The following is a 19764-nucleotide window of genomic DNA, read 5'->3' as shown; positions in this document are numbered from 1 at the left end:
ATCACAATAAAAAATCTTCAATAATATGGATTGAGAAAAGGTGACGGAGAACCTGCATTTGACGAAGGCACTGTGGAAGTGAGCTGGAATAGGCACCAGATAAGGAAGGCAATTTGTGGAGGCGCCTATTGAGGGATGATGGATCTTTTGCATATTTATTTCTTTTGTATCTTAGATTAGTTACCAATTATCTTTTACAAAATAAGGAAAAGAATAATGGTCTGCCTATGTTCTATAAAGGAGGCTTTTCTCTATGTAAGAAATAAGTTTGAATGAAATAAAAAAAAACAGTGTGTGTGCGTAGAGGTGGATGTAGGTACGAATTGTGCCGAACCACGTTAAATTACTGTGTCAATTTCTCTGATTGATTTTCTTAACATGATATCAGAGCACCAAGGTTGAAGATTCTGAGGTGCTACTACTATTAACCTACGAAAACCAACAACAAAGAACCCCCTGAACCGGTCTTGATCTAGACCGGTTGTTTGACCACCATGACACCGTCTACCTCACCTAAGAAACCAATCGAGCAACCTGATGCACTTACCCTTCTGGAACGACTTACACAACTCTTGTCACAACCTCTACCGATGCCGACACAGCAGGTAGTACTGCCACCAGTATCAAACCCTGCACCAGCACATGATACCGGAATTCCACCCATCTCTGTTCGACTCAATGGGCAGAATTATGGGTTGTGGGTTCAGGTGGTTGAGATGCAGCTAGCAAGCAAGGACAAAACCGGCTACATCGATGGCAGCATTCTTCCTCCAACTAAGAATGATGCACAATACCGAAAGTGGAAAGTAGAAGACTCTACTGTCAAAGGTTGGTTGATTAATTCTATGGATCTAGCCTTGATCAGTAATTTCATACGATTTCCTAGTGCAAGGGAGGTGTGGAAAGCTGTCACAACATCATATTCTGATGGTCATGATAAATCACAAGTGTATAATCTCAAACGGAAAGTGGCTCGACTCAAACAGTCGGGTAAACCCATTGAAGAACACTATAACCTGTTGCAAGAACTTTGGCAAGAAATCGATTTCAGACGCCCAAACCCAATGGAATAAGCGGTAGATATAGCAAAATATAACTCTATTGTTCAGGAAGATAGAGTATATCTCTTCCTCGATGGCCTTGATGACCGCCTGGACAGCGTGAGGGCAGAAGTAATTCGCATGGATCCGTTTCCCACTGTTGAAGAGGCGTTTTCCAGAGTGAGACAAGAAGATATAAGGCAGAGTGTCATGCTCAATAAGGAGGAGACAACCACTCCAATGGCAATGCTAGTCGGTGAAAGAAGAAGGCCAGAAGAGAGAGAACCAATTGAAGCAAATCTGACCCTGTCAAAACCGAGCCAGAGCCATTACCAGCTGAACCAGAACCACTACCAGCCGAACCAGAGTCACCCACGACCTCCTCCTGCTGGACCATGTACTCATTGTGGCGGCTCCAAACACACCAAGGAGAACTGCTTCAAGTTGAAGGGATATCCAGATTGGTACAAAGATCTAAAGAAGAGGAAGCAGCAGACCTATGATGGCAACAAAGGAAAGGCGGCATTAGCTTCAGGTGGTAATGTTTCCTCAATCCCTCTAGTTGATGGTGAGAAAGTAAAATCTGATGAAGGTAACTCTTTCTGTATTGGTAACACATATTCAGTTTTTGGATTTTTGTACTTGTGAAAGAAATTGTGAAAATTGGGTAATCGACTCAGGTGCGTCAGACCATATGACGTTTTCAAAAACAGACTTAGTGGAATACACAGAACCCAGAAAAAGGGAAATTGTGAATGCAAATGGAAAATCAAGTCCAGTAACAGGTGCTGGAACCGTCTGTATATCCCCTTCTATGAATTTGACAAACACTCTTCTGGTTCCATCTCTTTCCACCAAACTGCTCTCGGTTAGGCAACTCTGTGAAGATCTTAACTGTGCAGTACTAATGTACCCAGATTTCTGTCTATTTCAGGATATCCTCACGAAGGAGATTATTGGGCGTGGTAAAAAAATGGGGAGATTGTATCACCTGGAAGACATGAATGGTGCCATTGCTTGTAGTGTTTCGGGTTTATCTGCTAATAGTAAAAATAAAGTGCTAATTTGGCACAAACGGTTAGGTCACCCTTCATTTGGGTATATGAAGAGATTATTTCCTGAATTGTTTGAGAATTGTGTTAGTTTTAAATTTGAATGTGAAATCTGTATTAAATCTAAAAGTCATCGGGTTCCATATTCGAGCAGTTTGAGTAAGAGTAACTTCTCATTTGATTTAATTTATTCTGATGTGTGGGGTCCCGCTCCAATTAGTTCAAAAAACATAAATAAATGGTTTGTGCTGTTTATTGACGACTGTACGAGAATGACCTGGATTTACCTTCTCAAAACTAAGGATGAAGTTGAAAATGTGTTTAAAATGTTTCAAAAAATGATACAGACTCAATTTGGAAAGAACATAAAAATGGTTAGAAGTGACAATGGTGGAGAGTTTGTGAACAAAACATTGAAAGATTTCTTTGTAAATGAGGGTATCATTCATGAGACCTCACGTGCCGGAACACCGCAGCAGAATGGAGTAGCAGAGCGAAAAAATCAGCATATTATGGAAACAGCGCGAAGCCTGCTGTTTGAATACAACGTTCCTCAACGATTATGGGATGATGCTGTCATGGCTGCCGTATAACTAATCAACCGAATGCCATCTGCGTTATTAAAATTTCAAACTTCGTTACAAAATCTTTCTTCTTTTTTAACTATTCCCTCGATCTTAACACTACCACCAAGAATATTTGGGTGCGTGGCTTATGTTCATGTCCCCAAAAATCAAAGAACGGAAATTGATCCTTGTGCTGAAAAGTGTATTTTCTTGGGATATGGGCTCCAGGAAAAAGGCTATAAGTGTTACAACCCAATCTCTGAACGTATCTATATAACAAGGGATGTTACTTTTCTAGAAACTGAAGGGTATTACGGGACAACCAAAAATCATTTTCAGGAGGAGAGTAATCATGATGAAAATGTTTTTCTATTTGCTACTAATCATGGTGAAATTGGGAGCCCTCCAAATCCTTGCGCAAGCCTGGACCTGGTTTCCTATTCGGGTCCAACAAGCCATGAACTTGATTCCAACTCGGGCCTTGACTCTGATTCAGGCCTGTTACATTCCGAAATTTTAAAACATGATTAAATTTCTAAATCGAATATTTGGCTTAAATAAAAAGTTTAATTAAATTAACGATCGTTCAGAAATTTTCTGACCGACTAAAACGAAACTAAAATTTCATAATATAAATAATTTAATTCTAAGTAAGAATATAATTATACGAAATCATTCGTACGAATAAATTATAAAATTTACAAATCTCATTCGTTAAGAAATTATAGAGATTTAGTTAGGAATGTGTGTATATATATATATTGTTTGATAACGGATTATTTAGATTTTAAAATTGACAAATAAAGGTCCGAAATATACATACGAATTTAATTGTAAAATTTTACGAAACTTCGACTCGAATTTATAAAAGAAACGGACCACAAATCAATTAAATGAGACTATACTTGAATTTCAGAATTTTTGAACCCTTAGATTTATTTCAGCACGGATCTTAAAGCATCCCCTTTAATACACCTCTCCTCTCCTTCTCTTTCTCTCATTCTCTACCGTGACAGACCCCCCCTCTCCCGAACCCGTCCCCTTCTTCTTCTACGCCAAAGAAAAAAAAAAGAGACAGGGGCTCCGCCCCCTCCCGTCGCCGGTGAGCCGCCCACGCCCCACCCTCTCCTCTCTCTCCTTCTCGGTTCGGAAAACCCCAGCCCGCCCCCTCTCTCTCTCAGTTTCTGCCTCCACTGCCCCTCCGCACCACACCTCCTCCTCTCTCGCTGACCCACGCCACCACCACCAAAATATCACTCTCTTCTCTCTCTAACCCGTGGAACTCCTCTTCCAATTTATCTCTCCCTCTTTTGCACCGGTTGCCGCTAATTTCGTGAGAATCCGAAACCCTAGAAATGCGGATTGTGCCTCATGCTTGCAAATTGGTCCCGCTGGTACGTTCCATTTGCTGCCTTGGTGCTGTGCTGGTGTTGGTGTGGTGCTGCCTCGGTGTTTTCTTGGTGCCGTGCTGGTGATGGCTTGGTGCTGCCTCGGTGCTTGATTGGTGCTGTTCTGGTGCTTGGTTGGTGCTGAGCCGTGCTAATTTCTGGTTGTTATTGCTCCGGTGTCGATTCCCCTTTGCTCTCTCCATACCAGGCTAGCTCTAATCGGATAAATTATCGAGCCTCTTGTTTAAATTGATTGTATTTTTGTTGAGGGAATTGTAGTAATTACACCTTTTTGCTCGGGTTGTTGATTTTCCCGGCAAAGGTGCTGACTTGTGGCTTGTGCCTTGTGAGATGTTCTGTTTTGCTGGTTGGTGCTGATTTGCTTTTGACATGTCTGTTTCCGTTTTACTGGTTGGTGCTGATCTGATTCTGGTCTGTCTGTCTGGTTTCGCTAGTGAATGTGGTGCCTTGTATTTGACCTATGCTTGTCTCTGTTTTGCTGGTTTTATTGTGCATGGCTGTGTTGTGTTGTATGAATGGCGAAGTGCTGGTACCAGTGGTACCAGCCCAGTATACTACTGGTATGGTGCTGAATTTTGCATGATTACCAGCATTTGACCTGACAGGGACCATATTGCAATTATTGCAAAACTTTGGTTGATTATGTGAGAAACCAGCCCTTGTAGAAATTTATTTAAGAGAGGGGCCTAAATGCAAAACTGTTATGCCTTGTGGTGAATTCGACTTTAAAATGATGTGAATTAATTGTAACTTTCGACCTCTCCTTACTGGGCCGAATTCATGTTGTATTGTAACATGGGCCAAGTTGAAAATGTTAATTAATTGGATAAAGGGCTTTAGGCCTTTAGTACATACATACTTAAAATTGACAAATGGAATTGGACTTGAATTAAAATGATTATAAATAAGCCGAAAGGTATAAAAGAATTGACGGATTTAAAAGACGGCTCTTGAAATTTAAGTTTTGATAATGCAACTGAATTAAACCAAGTATACGTATAATATAGGTGTAGGCTCGGTCGAGCAAGACGTTGCGAGGCATTTCGAGACGCCTGAACCATAATTTAAGCGGTACGCTCATCGTAATCAGGTGCGGGATTCTTGGACTTGTTTGATACTTTATTTTCAGTAATTAAACTGTGTATTCGTTTGTCATGTTGAATATCATTGATTGCATCATTGAATTGTGTAAAACATTTGCATATCCCAATCAAATTAAATTCGAATTTATGTGACTTGAGTGATTTGCATGCTGGTATGGTTGTAGGTTGTGTCGATCTATTATGATCTGATTCGATTGAAAGTCACCACGATTTGGATATGTATGTGAATGGATTTACGAAGTTAAGCACTTGGATCCAATGAATTTGCCAAGTCGGGCTGTATGCTGACTTGGATTCCCAGGATCCTAAATGGCCTTAGGTGAACGGCCCTCGATGTTCCCAGTACCGGTTGGGACGAGGGAGGGTGATTATGTTATGAGATGTGATTTGAGATCGTGGGTGACATGTGTAACGTCTATGGCTCAGTGGCATTCTCCTACGTGTTAATGCATTTGGAAGATCAATTGAATATTACGACTATTGGAATGATTCCAAAGAGGATTTTCTTTATATGATTCGAACCAGACCTTAATAAACTGTTAAACCAAGCGATTGCAGATGGGTGTCAGATAAAGGGTCCAGCGGTTGGCCATCTGTAGGCGTCTGTAACCCTACAGATGTGGGTTTGATAAAGGTCCAGCTCGAAAGAACATCTGTAGTTGCTACTAGCCCTAATGAATCGAGTTAAGCCAAATATATGTTGTGTTTGAAATTCATCTTGGAAATTCCGTGAACTGTGTTTCAGGTTGATTAAGTGTTGTCGAGCATTGGCATACTGTTATTTATGATTATATATATCTGTTTGCATTGTTATTGTTTGGGTTTCATTTTTGAATATAGAGTTTGATTACAAGTCCAATAATCTAAACTGTGGCAAATTTCGCACTGAGGATATATTCTCACCCCCACCCTTTGGGTTATTTTCAGGTTTATTAAACGGATGCAGCAAATGAGGATATTGGTAATGCATATGAAAAGATCCACTGCCTTGCGTGTATTTATATGTGACACTTAATAGATATACGCGGCAGGCTGTCAGACCCGGGATTTGGGGTGTGACAGGGCCCAACAGACCTTGGCCCTGACCTCGGTCCAAGACCAGCCGAAGCCTCATCTGACCTGGATCAAAACTCAAGTCCAGTGCGTCTTTCTGACCCAAGCACCATGGGCCGACCAGAAGAGCTGACCCGATCTAGAAAACCTTGTGGGAATAATTCAGAAGCAAACCTGAAATACTACACCAGAAGGAAAAAGGGTGTATCGGACTCAGGTCTGAATATTGAAGGTTGTTTTCAAACAAATGAGGAAGATGATGTGAGCAAGCCTGGACCTGGTTTCCTATTCGGGTCCAACAAGCCATGAACCTGATTCCAACTCGGGCCTTGACTCTGATTCGGGCCCAACAGACCTTGGCCCTGACCTCGGTCCAAGACCAGCCAAAGCCTCATCTGACCTGGATCAAAACTCAAGTCCAGTGCGTCTTTCTGACCCAAGCACCATGGACCGACCAGAAAAGCTGACCCGATCTAGAAAACCTTGTGGGAATAATTCAGAAGCAAACCTGAAATACTACACTAGAAGGAAAAAGGGTGTATCGGACTCAGGTCTGAATATTGAAGGTTGTTTTCAAACAAATGAGGAAGATGATGTGAGCAAGCCTGGACCAGGTTTCCTATTCGGGTCCAACAAGCCATGAACCTGATTCCAACTCGGGCCTTGACTCTGATTCGGGCCCAACAGACCTTGGCCCTGACCTCGGTCCAAGACCAGCCAAAGCCTCATCTGACCTGGATCAAAACTCAAGTCCAGTGCGTCTTTCTGACCCAAGCACCATGGACCGACCAGAAAAGCTGACCCGATCTAGAAAACCTTGTGGGAATAATTCAGAAGCAAACCTGAAATACTACACTAGAAGGAAAAAGGGTGTATCGGACTCAGATCTGAATATTGAAGGTTGTTTTCAAACAAATGAGGAAGATGATGATGTGATACAAATCTCCCCTTTACCACAAGGCCCGGCTCCAGAGGATATACCCGACTGCCCGAGGTAAATGAACTTGACTCTAATACTAACCAGATTTTAAGTGATTATGAGTTGCCCCACAGGTACAATAGAGGGAAGGCGCCAAAACGCTTTATTCCGGATGAATGGAATAGAAGAAGCTGCTCTTATCCAATCAGCAATTATGTGAGTGGAGAACACCTACCCGAAAAACTGAAAGGATTTACTGCAAGTGTTTCAACAATAAGCGTCCCAGAAAGAGTAGAAGAAGCACTAAAAGACCAAAAGTGGACCGAAGCAATGAAAGCAGAGATGGAGGCCTTGGAGAAAAATTGCACGTGGAAATTAGTAGAACTCCCAATGGGGAAGAAGACGGTGGGCTGCAAATGGGTATTCTCTCTGAAATACAATGCGAACGGAGAGATTGAAAGATACAAAGCTAGATTGGTCGCAAAGGGATATACTCAAACTTATGGTATCGATTTTCAAGAAACTTTTTCTCCTGTTGCAAAATTAAATACCATACGAGTACTTTTGTCTATTGCAGCAAACCGTGACTGGCCACTACATCAGTTTGATGTGAAGAATGCATTCTTGCATGGGGATCTTGAAGAGGAAATATACATGGATATTCCTCCCGGCTATACACACTCTGGACCCGAATCAATGGTATGCAAGTTGGAGAAATCATTATATGGCCTAAAGCAATCACCACGAGCGTGGTTTGGAAGGTTTAGCAGGGTTATGAAGGAGTATGGGTACCGACAGAGTGACTCAGACCACACCCTGTTTCTAAAACGTAACCATGGAAAACTCACAGCACTTATTATTTATGTGGACGATATGGTGATTACAGGAGATGACACGATTGAGATAAAAAATCTGGAGGAAAGGCTATCAAGAGAATTTGAGATGAAAAATCTCGGTGGCCTTAAATACTTCCTAGGAATAGAAGTTACCAGATCCAAAGACGAAATTATTTTATCCCAGAGAAAATATATTTTAGATCTCCTTGCAGAAGTAGGCATGCTCGATTGCAAGCCAGCAGACACCCCAGCCGTACAGAACCTGAAATTAGGGAATGTTCCAGACCAAGTACCAACTGATAAAGAGAGATACCAGAAGTTAGTAGGGAAGCTGATTTATCTATCTCATACTCGACCTGATATTGCTTATGCCGTCAGTATGGTAAGTCAATTCATGCACTCTCCAAGCGAAACACATATGGAAGCGGTGTATAGAATACTCATGTATCTCAAAGGGTCCCCTGGGAGGGGGATACAGTTCAGGAAAACCGAACACCTAAAAATTACATGCTATACTGACGCAGACTGGGCAGGAAACGTCACAGACAGAAAATCAATGGCAGGATACTTCACATTTGTTGGAGGAAATTTAGTAACTTGGAGGAGCAAGAAACAGAATGTGGTGGCTCTCTCATGTGCCGAAGCTGAATTTAGAGGAATGTCGAAGGGTCTTTGTGATTTGTTGTAGCTAAGAAAACTGATGACCGAACTTGGGTATGGACCTCAGGAGGAGATGGAATTATTTTGTGATAATAAAGCTGCAATAGATATTTCTCACAATCCAGTACAACACGATCGAACAAAGCATGCAGAAGTTGATCGTCACTTCATAAAGAACAATCTTGAAGAAAAAATTATACTGTTCCCTTTCGTAAGGTCTGAAGATCAACTGGCAGATGTGTTGACCAAAGCAGTGTCCACGAAAATTTTTGACAGCTCACTCGACAAGTTAGGAATGGTAGATATCTACCATCCAACTTGAGGAGGAGTGTGGAAGTGAGCTGGAATAGGCACCAGATAAGGAAGGCAATTTGTGGAGGCGCCTATTGAGGGAGGGGCGATGGATCTTTTGCATATTTATTTCTTTTGTATCTTAGATTAGTTACCAATTATCTTTTACAAAATAAGGAAAAGAATAATGGCCTGCCTATGTTCTATAAAGGAGGCCTCTCTCTATGTAAGAAATAAGTTTGAATGAAATAAAAAAAAACAGTGTGTGTGCATAGAGGTGGATGTAGGTACGAATTGTGCCGTCTCTGATTGATTCTCTTAACAGACACATCTTATATGATACCAAATCTCAAAGCAGACACCCATCCAAATTGACATCAAAGCAGATACACAAGAACCAATGCAACCATGTTTCTTGTAATAAGATCCACTGAACACGAGTTATAATAATAATTTCAGACTTTCAGTTATTTCAATCTCACTTGGCGAACCATGTAAAGAAGCATTGGCGTAAGCCTAAGGCTGCAAACGAATCTAACCGAATCAAACTTAACTCAGTTTGAGTTCAAGTTCGAGTAGTTCGATTCGATGCGATTCAAACTAGTTCAAATTAATACATTTTACAGCTGAACCGCATTTAAAAACATTGGGTTAAATAATACATTTTACAGCTGAACTCCAAATTACATTTTTAGACAGCATCAAGTTTGAGACTTGCACAACCATTGTTAGTATTATACAACCATTTAAATATTTTTCTTACAGGTTAATAAGAAATTAAACCCTCAAAGAAAAATAGGTAGATAGTTGCTTCCTAAATGTTATCAGACAAACCAATTCTAAACAATTAAAAAAAGTTCTCGTATATCACATTCCCCACAAGGAACAAACACCTCAGTGATGTCAGTACTTGGCTAGCTGTGCAATGAGGTCAGCATGCTCATCTGACAGGAATGACCTCACCTTCACTCGGATCCCAACAGTAGCAGGAGAGCATTCCTTCACACCAACAGCAGCAGGGAATTCTAAAGCAGTACATGACAAAAGAAATAAGTCATATACAATCCGTTGATGGATGCTAGGTTGTGATGCATCTATAGATAACAATTAAATAAGTACATCATAACATTTATAGGGCAATTACAAGGCATGTTTTACTTCACCTAATTTAGTGTTTATAATTCTGTGTAGTAGGCAAGGTGAAACATAAACTGATCAAGATTATAGAAGTACATGGGAAATGAACAAATCAAGTGCAAATAGACACTCACTATCATCAACTCGGCCATAAAGTAAGCGCTCTCCCATCCAATGCCTGAGAGGCCTGGACCTGATTCGGGTGCTCCTCCTCAAACCGCCCACCTCCTCGAGACCTCCCTCCACAACTACAAATGGTTAGTAGGTAAGCAAATTATCTCATTAGTATCATAAAAGAATATATATGAATTAAGCATGTCTTTTCATTATAAGGCCTTATTTCTCATAATGAAATATTATATAATAGATGTAGCATTATATCCCATTACAGAGATGTTGCATGGAGTAAATTTGGCCTGACTCAACCATGCTAAGACAGGTAGAAGCCAAACCATATGCCACTACCTATGAATTTTGAGAACTTCTCAATGCTGACAGTGACCCAACAACATAGATAGAAATAATAAGAACCACTAGAGTGGATCATGTTAGAGAAAATATTTCTGGAACCCACTAGAATGTCAAATTGGACCCGACCATTCTTGTTTTCAAATTAAAATAAATAGCCTGACCTCAACCATTGCCTAGTCTGAAGGAGCACCGCAAAAACCAATACAGACAGAAGAATAAACTTACTTTCCATGTTGCTTCTCCTCTTCGGTTGTCTTTTGTTTCTTTTCTTTGGAGGTGCAATTTCCTCATCTCTCTTTTCAGGAGGCTCTACAACACCAGCACCTACTTGTGCCTGCATCAAATAAAAAAAGAAGTCATGATGATATAATATAAAGTCAAAGCAACAAAATTAAGGATTACTTAGCCAGTCTGTTATTTTCGATGCTCACAAGAGGCCACAAAATTTAAAATAGATAATGATAAGAGGTAAATGCACAAACCATAGTGTTTCTATCTGACATTGGAGTCAGAATCTCAGAATGTATGTCCAACGAAGAGTCTGTTGATACATTATATCAAATGTTAGTTCCTAATTACAGCATAATATAATAGCATTTTCAAATAACATGCATTATGGAGGCCGAGGTTTAGACACACTTAAGTTTTCACAAATGTGCCCCAATTTCTACAAAGTCTCTTTTTTGTCCAGATTCCAAATTAAGCTAACAAAGGAAAAGGGTTAATTTTAGGGTTCTGAGTTTATATGAACTGGTTACAAAGCAATCTGGTTTGGACAAAATCAAATTGAAATTATGATACTGGTTCTCATTTTGTCCAAACCAGATAGCTTTGTAATGGATAAATATGGTACTTCTGAAACTTTTTGAGGATCAAATGTATGCTTATGTAATACTTGAAGAACCATTGTGTAATTTACTCTTGGTATAACTAATATTTTGCTTATGTAACATTGTATGCTTCAAATGTCTCCAATTTACACTTTTGTGTAAAATGAATTTATGGGGTTTCATTTAACCAAAATCGACGGAATCTGAAGAATCTAGTTTTGAGAGATTCACCTGCATGTTCAAGCCCCCTTTTCTTGCCTTTTCTACTTGAAGCTTCTTCTCTGACCACTTCTTCCTGTTGTAAGAGAAATTTGAGTAAAAGAACAGATCAGGTTGGTAAGGACCTGAGTGGCACAGAGTAAGAAATATGCATTGTTTGAATCTCTCTTTTCTTTGAGGTAGTAGGTAGTCACCTTCCAAATTTTTCATTAAACTCGATATAAATTCTTTAAATTGTTTGCTTTTGGGGTTTATCCAAGGTTAACATGTTTCCAGTAGATAGAATGCATTGTTTGAATTTGAATAAAGAGTAGCTAGAAATCTTTAACCCGGACTAGGTAATACCAACCGAGGCTGTAATATAAAGGTACGATGTGTGGTTTGAGAGCAAGAAATGAACAACAAATTTGGTTCTTTGAATTTTCTCATGATTTCATTTATCATACCTCTGGCTGATTCTCCAATGGCACAGCAGATGGTGACACCTCGATATTGACAGGCGGATTCTCCATTGGCATCCCAGACACTGCAACTTCTTCTGTGTTGACAGGTGAATTATCCCATGGTGAATGCATCTCTGGTTCATCTGGCATGTCATTGCCAGCGTCGTCGTCATCTGATAAGTTGCCACCTCTTGCTTCAGATGTCATTTCAGGAACCTGAAATAAATATAAAATTTAATGTTAGACAAAAAACACACAATGTGGCCCAACAAAACTAATTTGATCAATGCTAAGTATGGTGGGCTCTTTGCTAATCAGGTCAGAGTTGGTACTTTATTGCTGGTTGGTAACAATCCAAATTCCGGTTAAGCTAACATTTTAAATCTCATTGCCACGGCCTTCTCTTCATCTTACTTTCCCTTTCATGTTTCTGGAGAGGGCTACTGGCACACTACAATCTCTCCTTGCCAGTAAACAACCTGGAAACCATAGATGCTATTTGGTGGCTAACAGGAGTGCATTGTTGCAACCAATACGTAACACAATATGGGCTGCACAATATTGGGCAGGGTGGAGATAGAGAATGTGAGGATCTTCTCCAACAACAATATGGGCTGCATGATGTTGGGCACGGCCCTTGAAATATACCAATGGTACCGGCACTGTTAATAGACAGCTTCAGTACTGCAATTCAGGTCCAAGGGCGGGGTTTGCGAGTTATTATTGGACTATGCTTGCTGTACTTTTTACTTTATAACTGGATTGTAATATCTACTTAGGCTGTAAACATTTCTTTCGTTAATACAAATTGTTAGCGGACATTTCGCCCCCTAACCTTCAAAAGAAAAATGTTAACCACGTACCTTTTTTTGAAAAGGAAACTCTTCCATTTCTACATTAGGACTACCAGAAGGTCCCGCATGAGATGGTGTCATACATACAAATAAATAAAACCATAAACCTAACAAGTATATAAGTGCAGAGAGAAAAGGTACTAGCCTCATTTTCAAAACTAAACTGGTAGCCGGGTGAAGTGCTCAGACTCCTGACAGAACCAACCCCGGGTAGTGGATTGGTATCATCATCACTATTATATGCAGCTGGACTTCTTCCAAAAAATTTCCTTTTTAATTCTTGAAAGGCAACCAATGGGTCCTCTCCCCTGAGTTCTCTCAATCTCTCTATTGATGGAAGTTGTCTCCAAGGGGACCTTACAACATCCAATCTGGAGAATTTTGGTATTTCGGGAATGACCAAAGAGGGTATCACGTGCTGTTTAAGGTTTAGCAAGTCAAAAACCATTGCCACAGCCTTCGCTTCATCGTCAGGAATGCTCTCCAGATTTGAAAACAGATTCTGAAAAGAACTTGACGCATACATCTCTGGCACTGTTTATGTTGAATGGTGGAGAAAAATTAGATAGAGAGAAAATTGGCCTATCTACCTAACACTGTTATTTTTTTCAATCGGCTTAAAATTATTTTCCAAAAGGTTCCTATATTAAGGGTACTACCATTTTAGCTCAAGAGTAGTCTTGTACAGGAGTTAACCTGTGTGACCAGCCTTAGGTCACTGAGCATACTGCAATCCTGAATATAACAAAGCAGGTATTGAAGAAATCAAACCTTCATTGATTGCATTAGAAATGTTTGATGAAGCTTCATTTTGTGATCCAGAGAAATCTGTCACTTTTGTAGTTTCAGGGGGTCCAGTGCTTTGTGCTGGAGCACTGTTTCGGCATGTACATGCAGACTGAACTTTTATAGGTAAAGGACACATTGGAAGAGGGACAAACTTAGGTCGTTCCCTATTCAAAAATATAAGAAAGGACAGAGAACAAAAATATAATATAACTTAGGAAAACTGACAGATATTACAACACAGCTAGGAGCTAAAAAAATGTTTATTTCAACAACCAACAACCAACCAAGCCTTTTAGTCCCAAACAAGTTGGGGTAGGCAAACTGTTTATTTCAAGTATTCAACAAATTAAAAAAAAAAATCTGACAATTAGAGCAAGAAATGAATGAGCAAGTTTCAACCATGACTACAAGCTTTTTCAAATAAAAAAAGAAAGTTTCAACCATGATTGGTGCCAATACAAATAAAAATCCTTTTTGTTCGCTTTTGGTTTAGTTTGTGCTTATCTGAGGCTTTTTTCCTTCAAATACAGATCTGTGATTTAATAAGTTTATACCAGGCTACTTTGTGTAACATTGCACCATACAATGAACTTTAGGAGTTTTTTTTATTAATGAGAGAGTATGAGAAACTGATGTATACATTTGAAGTCCTAGTCCAGGACGACACCTCCTTGGCTGATCATCCTCCACCGCCTTAAATACTCTTTCTCCTATTATTTTTGCTTCCCCACCCAGCCTCTGGATCTCTGCCACAGCAGCTGTATTCCATACAAGAGCATAAGATAGTGGATACAACTATTGATGTTTTATTAAATTAGTCGTAAATAATTCCTGCAACCAGCACTTTACAGGGTTTCCTGAAACTGGGTCAATTGAGCATTAACAGCCCTTACTAACAAAATACTGCAATTATTATCACACACACAAAAAAAATGACCAGTTTCTGCTATTGTTGATATACACTACCTATATAATATTAAAATGAGCTCTAAGCCACTAATGCTAAATTTTGCAGTATTTACAATAAAAACTCAGAAACTCTTATATTCAAATACAAAATTAACATCCTTTTTCAGGGGAAGATCCAGCATAGAGTACAGGTGAGGCAAAAATTCAGGTTAGGGCATAAATTTACAATTATTTTGGAAACAAAGACTATCTTATAATTAGTTTCTGTTACAGCAATACTTCTTCAGGTTATAACAATCACTTTGGACCAGTGGCAGCAAATGCCCACCCTGCCCAAACATAACACCATCTTTGATTCTTTTGGATTTATTGCAAAAAACCCAAATAGATAAAGTCAAGGTTATGTCCAGCATAAGTAACTAAGCTGCACCTAATTTTTCTCTATTGACCAAATCAAACCATAACTTATAATAAATCCAACATTAAGCATCTACCTTACAGATTTCAGTATAGTTCAAGCTGGATTTTCCGTAGGGGACGGGGGATTTAATTAAAACTAAGGGAACTATTTGTTGACTTTCAACTGGAAATATATTTTCATTAAAAATATGTTATTATCTACAATTCTTGGTGTAGTTTCAAAACGTTGCACGACCACCTACAAATAAACACCACAAACATTAGCATTACCTTCCAGTTCATAGGCCTTCTCTATGAAGGCATCTGGATCTGAAATGTGATCCAATACTGTGAAATCAACAGGAACGACCTGCTTAGCCTTCTCATTCCTATTCATTTATATTATTGTTAGGTACTCTTACATCTAAACAAGTAACAAAAAGAACATCAGCCAAGTATTCTCAGGACAATGTATGCAAGTAGGGACTCGAAAGAAATCTTTTTTGTGCCTGATGTGGTACCACTTAGCAACAGCTTGTACCACAACTCTGATACCTGCACAAATGGTACTGTGATTGCTATAACAGGTCACTGCCTATAATATATTTTATATCATGATAACTATTTACCATTGTTCAGTAAAAGAGAGATTGAGACCCAAGTATCCACAAAATTATGATATGACATTTATGTAAAACCTCAGTATTCACAATATAGTTCCTGCCAAAAATAAGTCTAATTAAATCTGCACTCTCAGAGCAAATCAGAGGGAATGAGAACAAAGAACAGAACCAAAAAGAATTTTTTTTTTTTTTAAAGTAAATAACTCACTTCTGTATTAGTTTAAATGGACTTATATTATAAACAAGTCCAAGTCCAAGTCTCCGACGTGCTCTACTATCTTCAACCATCAGCTCTGGATGAGAGCTAACTTTTCCACTTATTTCCCTCTCTACCGTTGTCTTGTCTGGAGCTTGACTAGGGTTGTGTGAATCACTACTGATGCTTGGCCGTGGCTTCATCATCTGACATGAAAAAGTAAAAGCAAAAATCCTTAATTGATCAACAAAAAACAAACAAAATGGACTCGAACAACACTTGTCTTCTATTTCTGTCTAAATTTGCTTGGTAACCAAATCACACAACCTAGTAAATTGTTCAATAATATCCTATACATGTCAGTTAAAGGTATGCAATGTGAAAATTAACAGTAGTAATTAAGCATGCAATTTAAAAAATTAAATATGTACATTGCAATCATTTTCTGATTGAGGAAAGGGATCTCAAATCTGAATATCAAAAGGAAAGGGAAAACTTACTGCAGCTTTATTAGATTCAAAATTTGGATCCCTATTTTTTCCCTCATAACTATCTTTTCCAGTTTTGTCTTTCTCTACCATACTGCTGTTGGTATTTGAGCTCGGTTTGTCTGGATGGCTGCTAATGCCAGGTTGGGGCTCCACTTCCTGACATAAACATTGAATTATAGTGTCTTAAGTAGCTGTCTATCAACAATAACTTCAAACAGCCAATGAAAAGAGAGACCCAAAAAATAATCACATTCTAAAAATAGATCCCCTCAATTATCAACTAGAGAAAAAAACATTTTTTTCCTAGTTATGAGAATTTACCATGTCTACAACATCCCAGCTTAGTCCCTGGTTACTATTTCTGGTATCACACCTCTCAGTCTGCAGGCTGTCTAAAAGTGGGCTCAACTCGTCTGCACAGCTATTATTGCGAGGTCGTCGCTCCAACTGCTGCATACAATAAATTACAGCACTTCAATTAGCATTTTTACAACACACTTAGCCAAAAGTCGAGACAAACAAAACAATTGATTAAAAAAGTTCTTTTTTCTTTTTCCTTCTACCGAATGCTCGGTAACTCAACGGGAAACATAAACGGACGTAACATAAAATCACATGGAGGAACCGTACCGTGGATTCTAAGGATTCCAATTTTACATCCAGTAGTTGGCCCTCAAAACTCTTTCCAGTTTTATCTGTATCTATGGTTTGTGGATTTGGACTCGGCTTGCCATCATAGCTTACAGTGCTACGCTGTTGCTTCAATTGCTCACATGAAAAACTAAGTCAGTGATTCAATTAAACATGTAATGTACAAGTTCAATACTTGAACAGAAATAACTGGACCAATTCATTTATAATCCCTTTTTCTCTTTCTGAATGTGCTTTGGGTTTGGTAACAAAGGGAATTCATCAATTAATGCTCCACAACAGAATTTACATACTAACTTGGATAAGCACAAATAAAATATCATAACAGGGAAGCAGTTCGGAAAAGAAGCACAGTGGGAACACAAAAACAAATGAAGATAACAAATATTTTATCAATTCTAAAGGTGACGATGTGGAGTATAAATAATTATTAGCCCTCTCAGACACAACGGAAACTGTCACCTGATTTCCTGATATTTGGTAAATTCAATCAAATGACATATTTTAAATAAAAATGTTATAGATTGCTTATCTGAACCCCATACTTCTTTACAGACTTTCTAAAACTGACCCCCATATCTTTCTAAGAAAAAATAATCAGTAATTTGTGTATTGACCCCTCTAGTAAAAAATTCTGCCTCCACCCCAGGTACATTAAAGTACCTTCTGTGTGTGTGTATAAGTTTCAGTAACAAGCAGAATATCATATGCATGGATAAGCCTTACCATGGGTTCCGAGGATGCTAAATTGCAGACCAGATTCTGCCCCACAGAACATTTTTTCCCAGCTTTATCCCCCTCTTTCTCTGTGGTGTTTGGATTTGGGCCTGGACATTTTTCAAGGCTCTTGTTGCCAGACTTTGGGTCTTTTTGCTGACATAAAAATGAAATCAGTTTACAAATTAGATTATATGACCCACTAATTATAAACTGATAAAGCAAAAACTTTACACACATTAGATTATATGAAATCAGTTTACAAATTTGTTTTTTAAGTCCTTGTCTCTCCCTTCTGAATTTGTTCAGTAATTCATTGCTAGGCAAACTTTACACACAAATGTAATGAAGGGAAAGTAAGGGCGCGGGTGCAAGAAAGATATCTAATGGATTTAAAATTACATGTGCATTTCCAGAAAAACCAAACAAACTCCAAAATCAAAGCTAAACTGGGAGCTTAAGTTATACACCTATCAGATCAGAAAAATAGAGAAATAAATGACTGTTACTTATGGCACTTCAAGGGCATTAAAATCTATCAAGATATAAGATCACGATGCAGAGGAAGAGATAAAGGTAAGAGTACCATCACTTTGTACATATGGTCGAAAAAAGCATCCATCTGGCCCACCTCCGACAAGGCGATGGGAAGGGAGAAGCCGATCTCAGCGAGTGTGCGAGGGAGGAGAGACAATGCAGTGGAGAGATGCGAGAGCGGATCGTACCCTTCTTCCATTAATCTACACTGATCAGAAAGCTAATGAGAATATAATTAAATTCAATGAAAAAGACACAAAAGGAGTTTATTTGGAATTGAATTTTATTGATAAAAAACAGTAAGTAAAATGAAAGAATTCAGTGAAACGGGTAAAAAGAAAACCCTACCAATAAGCTTAGTTTACAAATTACACAAGAAAACCTATCCACAGGGAGTGGGAGGGATAAAAGCTTGATTTCGTCACAGCTCACACCTGCAAAAGAGTGAAATTGAAAAGATAGTCAATAAGTTCTCAAGGAAGATTCCAGCTTTGATAAAGAAAGATGAGTGGACGAGAAAAAAGGGCAACGTTTGACGTGAGTATAAAAGAACACTAGCGATGTTTTAGATTATCCCTACTTTTGTGCCAGTCAATATCCAGTACGAATTCATTGGCCCAGGAAAAGAGCAGATGATATCTAAGCTGAGGGTTTTGGTTTTTCTTGTAGAAATTCCATTCTCCCTTTGACGACTTTCACTTTCAACCCAATTCACCGCCTACGTGCCCTTGACGCCCAGTCATGATCGCGCACTCGACGAAAACACCATCTATCTAGATCGGGTAAAATAAGAAGATAGAGGACGCACCTGAGGTTGCAGGATGGATGAGCTCCAGCACAAAGAGACTTGACGAAGAGACCGAAGGGGAGGAAGGGAGAAGTCAAGAAGCTCCGATGGCCTGCCCGGCGAAGCGAAAGGGGAGTGCACTGGGGTTTTTGAGGAGATTTTCAGATCAGAGCACTAGGGTTCGAAAAGAATGAAATTTGAATTCGCGTAAAGAGGGCCGTTAAGCGATAAATGAGAAGTGGTAGAAGTAGAACGAACGGATTCGAAATTCGGATAAAATAGACTTGTGGGTGATCTAAGAGTCCGGATTCTAAGTAACTCAGATTTTTTACTTTAGATCAGGACCGTCCGATCAGAATTCAAACCAATCCGATTTGAGATGGAAGGAGAATAAGCATTAAAGTCCCAACAACAGCGCAGACAGGGTCTTGGATTCATTCAAGGGTAGAATACAATTGAGGGTAGCGAGAGAAATTCAAGACTTGCGCTCGATTTATATCTTGGAGCTTCCAATTGAGGGTAGGCCGTACCGCCGTAGGAGTGTCAACCGAATTTTTTATTATAAAATAAAATAAATATTTAAAAAGAACATTACTTTTGAATATTTTCCAAAACTAAGTAGAACGGGTTGTGAGGACCCGTCCCACCGGACGGGATTATACAACCCGTCCCGGTTAATCATCGTTATCCAACTCCCTAATTAAATTCGCTAAAAAAAAAAAAAAAGCCGGACGGGACTACAAAACCCGTCCCGATTTAAAAAAAAAAAAAAAAAAACGGAC

The 19764-nt window shown here is 39.1% G+C and overlaps 2 protein-coding genes across 2 annotated transcripts; one reads left to right on the top strand and one right to left on the bottom strand.

Moving 5' to 3' along the window:
• The first annotated feature begins 1181 nt into the window (after positions 1–1181).
• On the top strand, positions 1182–3006 carry LOC144549669 (uncharacterized). The gene is made up of 2 exons (XM_078298445.1): positions 1182–1632; positions 1975–3006. Exons 1-2 carry the CDS (start codon positions 1182–1184, stop codon positions 2007–2009), a joined length of 486 nt encoding a protein of 161 aa, XP_078154571.1. The 3' UTR covers positions 2010–3006.
• A 6558-nt stretch (positions 3007–9564) lies between these two features.
• Positions 9565–19155, bottom strand: LOC144573919 (uncharacterized). The gene is made up of 17 exons (XM_078323700.1): positions 19004–19155; positions 18245–18403; positions 17668–17814; positions 16921–17058; positions 16612–16740; positions 16300–16446; positions 15812–16005; positions 15272–15369; positions 14313–14430; positions 13655–13836; positions 13029–13417; positions 12033–12245; positions 11599–11662; positions 11020–11078; positions 10763–10871; positions 10201–10314; positions 9565–9954 (listed from the first exon to the last, which is right to left on the bottom strand). Exons 2-17 carry the CDS (start codon positions 18392–18394, stop codon positions 9833–9835), a joined length of 2373 nt encoding a protein of 790 aa, XP_078179826.1. The 5' UTR covers positions 18395–18403; positions 19004–19155; the 3' UTR covers positions 9565–9832.
• Positions 19156–19764: the final 609 nt, after the last annotated feature.

This window comes from Carex rostrata, chromosome 2, assembly GCF_964058835.1.
Source record: "Carex rostrata chromosome 2, lpCarRost1.2, whole genome shotgun sequence".
Classification (NCBI taxonomy): Eukaryota; Viridiplantae; Streptophyta; class Magnoliopsida; order Poales; family Cyperaceae; genus Carex; species Carex rostrata.
This window is presented reverse-complemented; position numbering and strand designations above follow the sequence as displayed.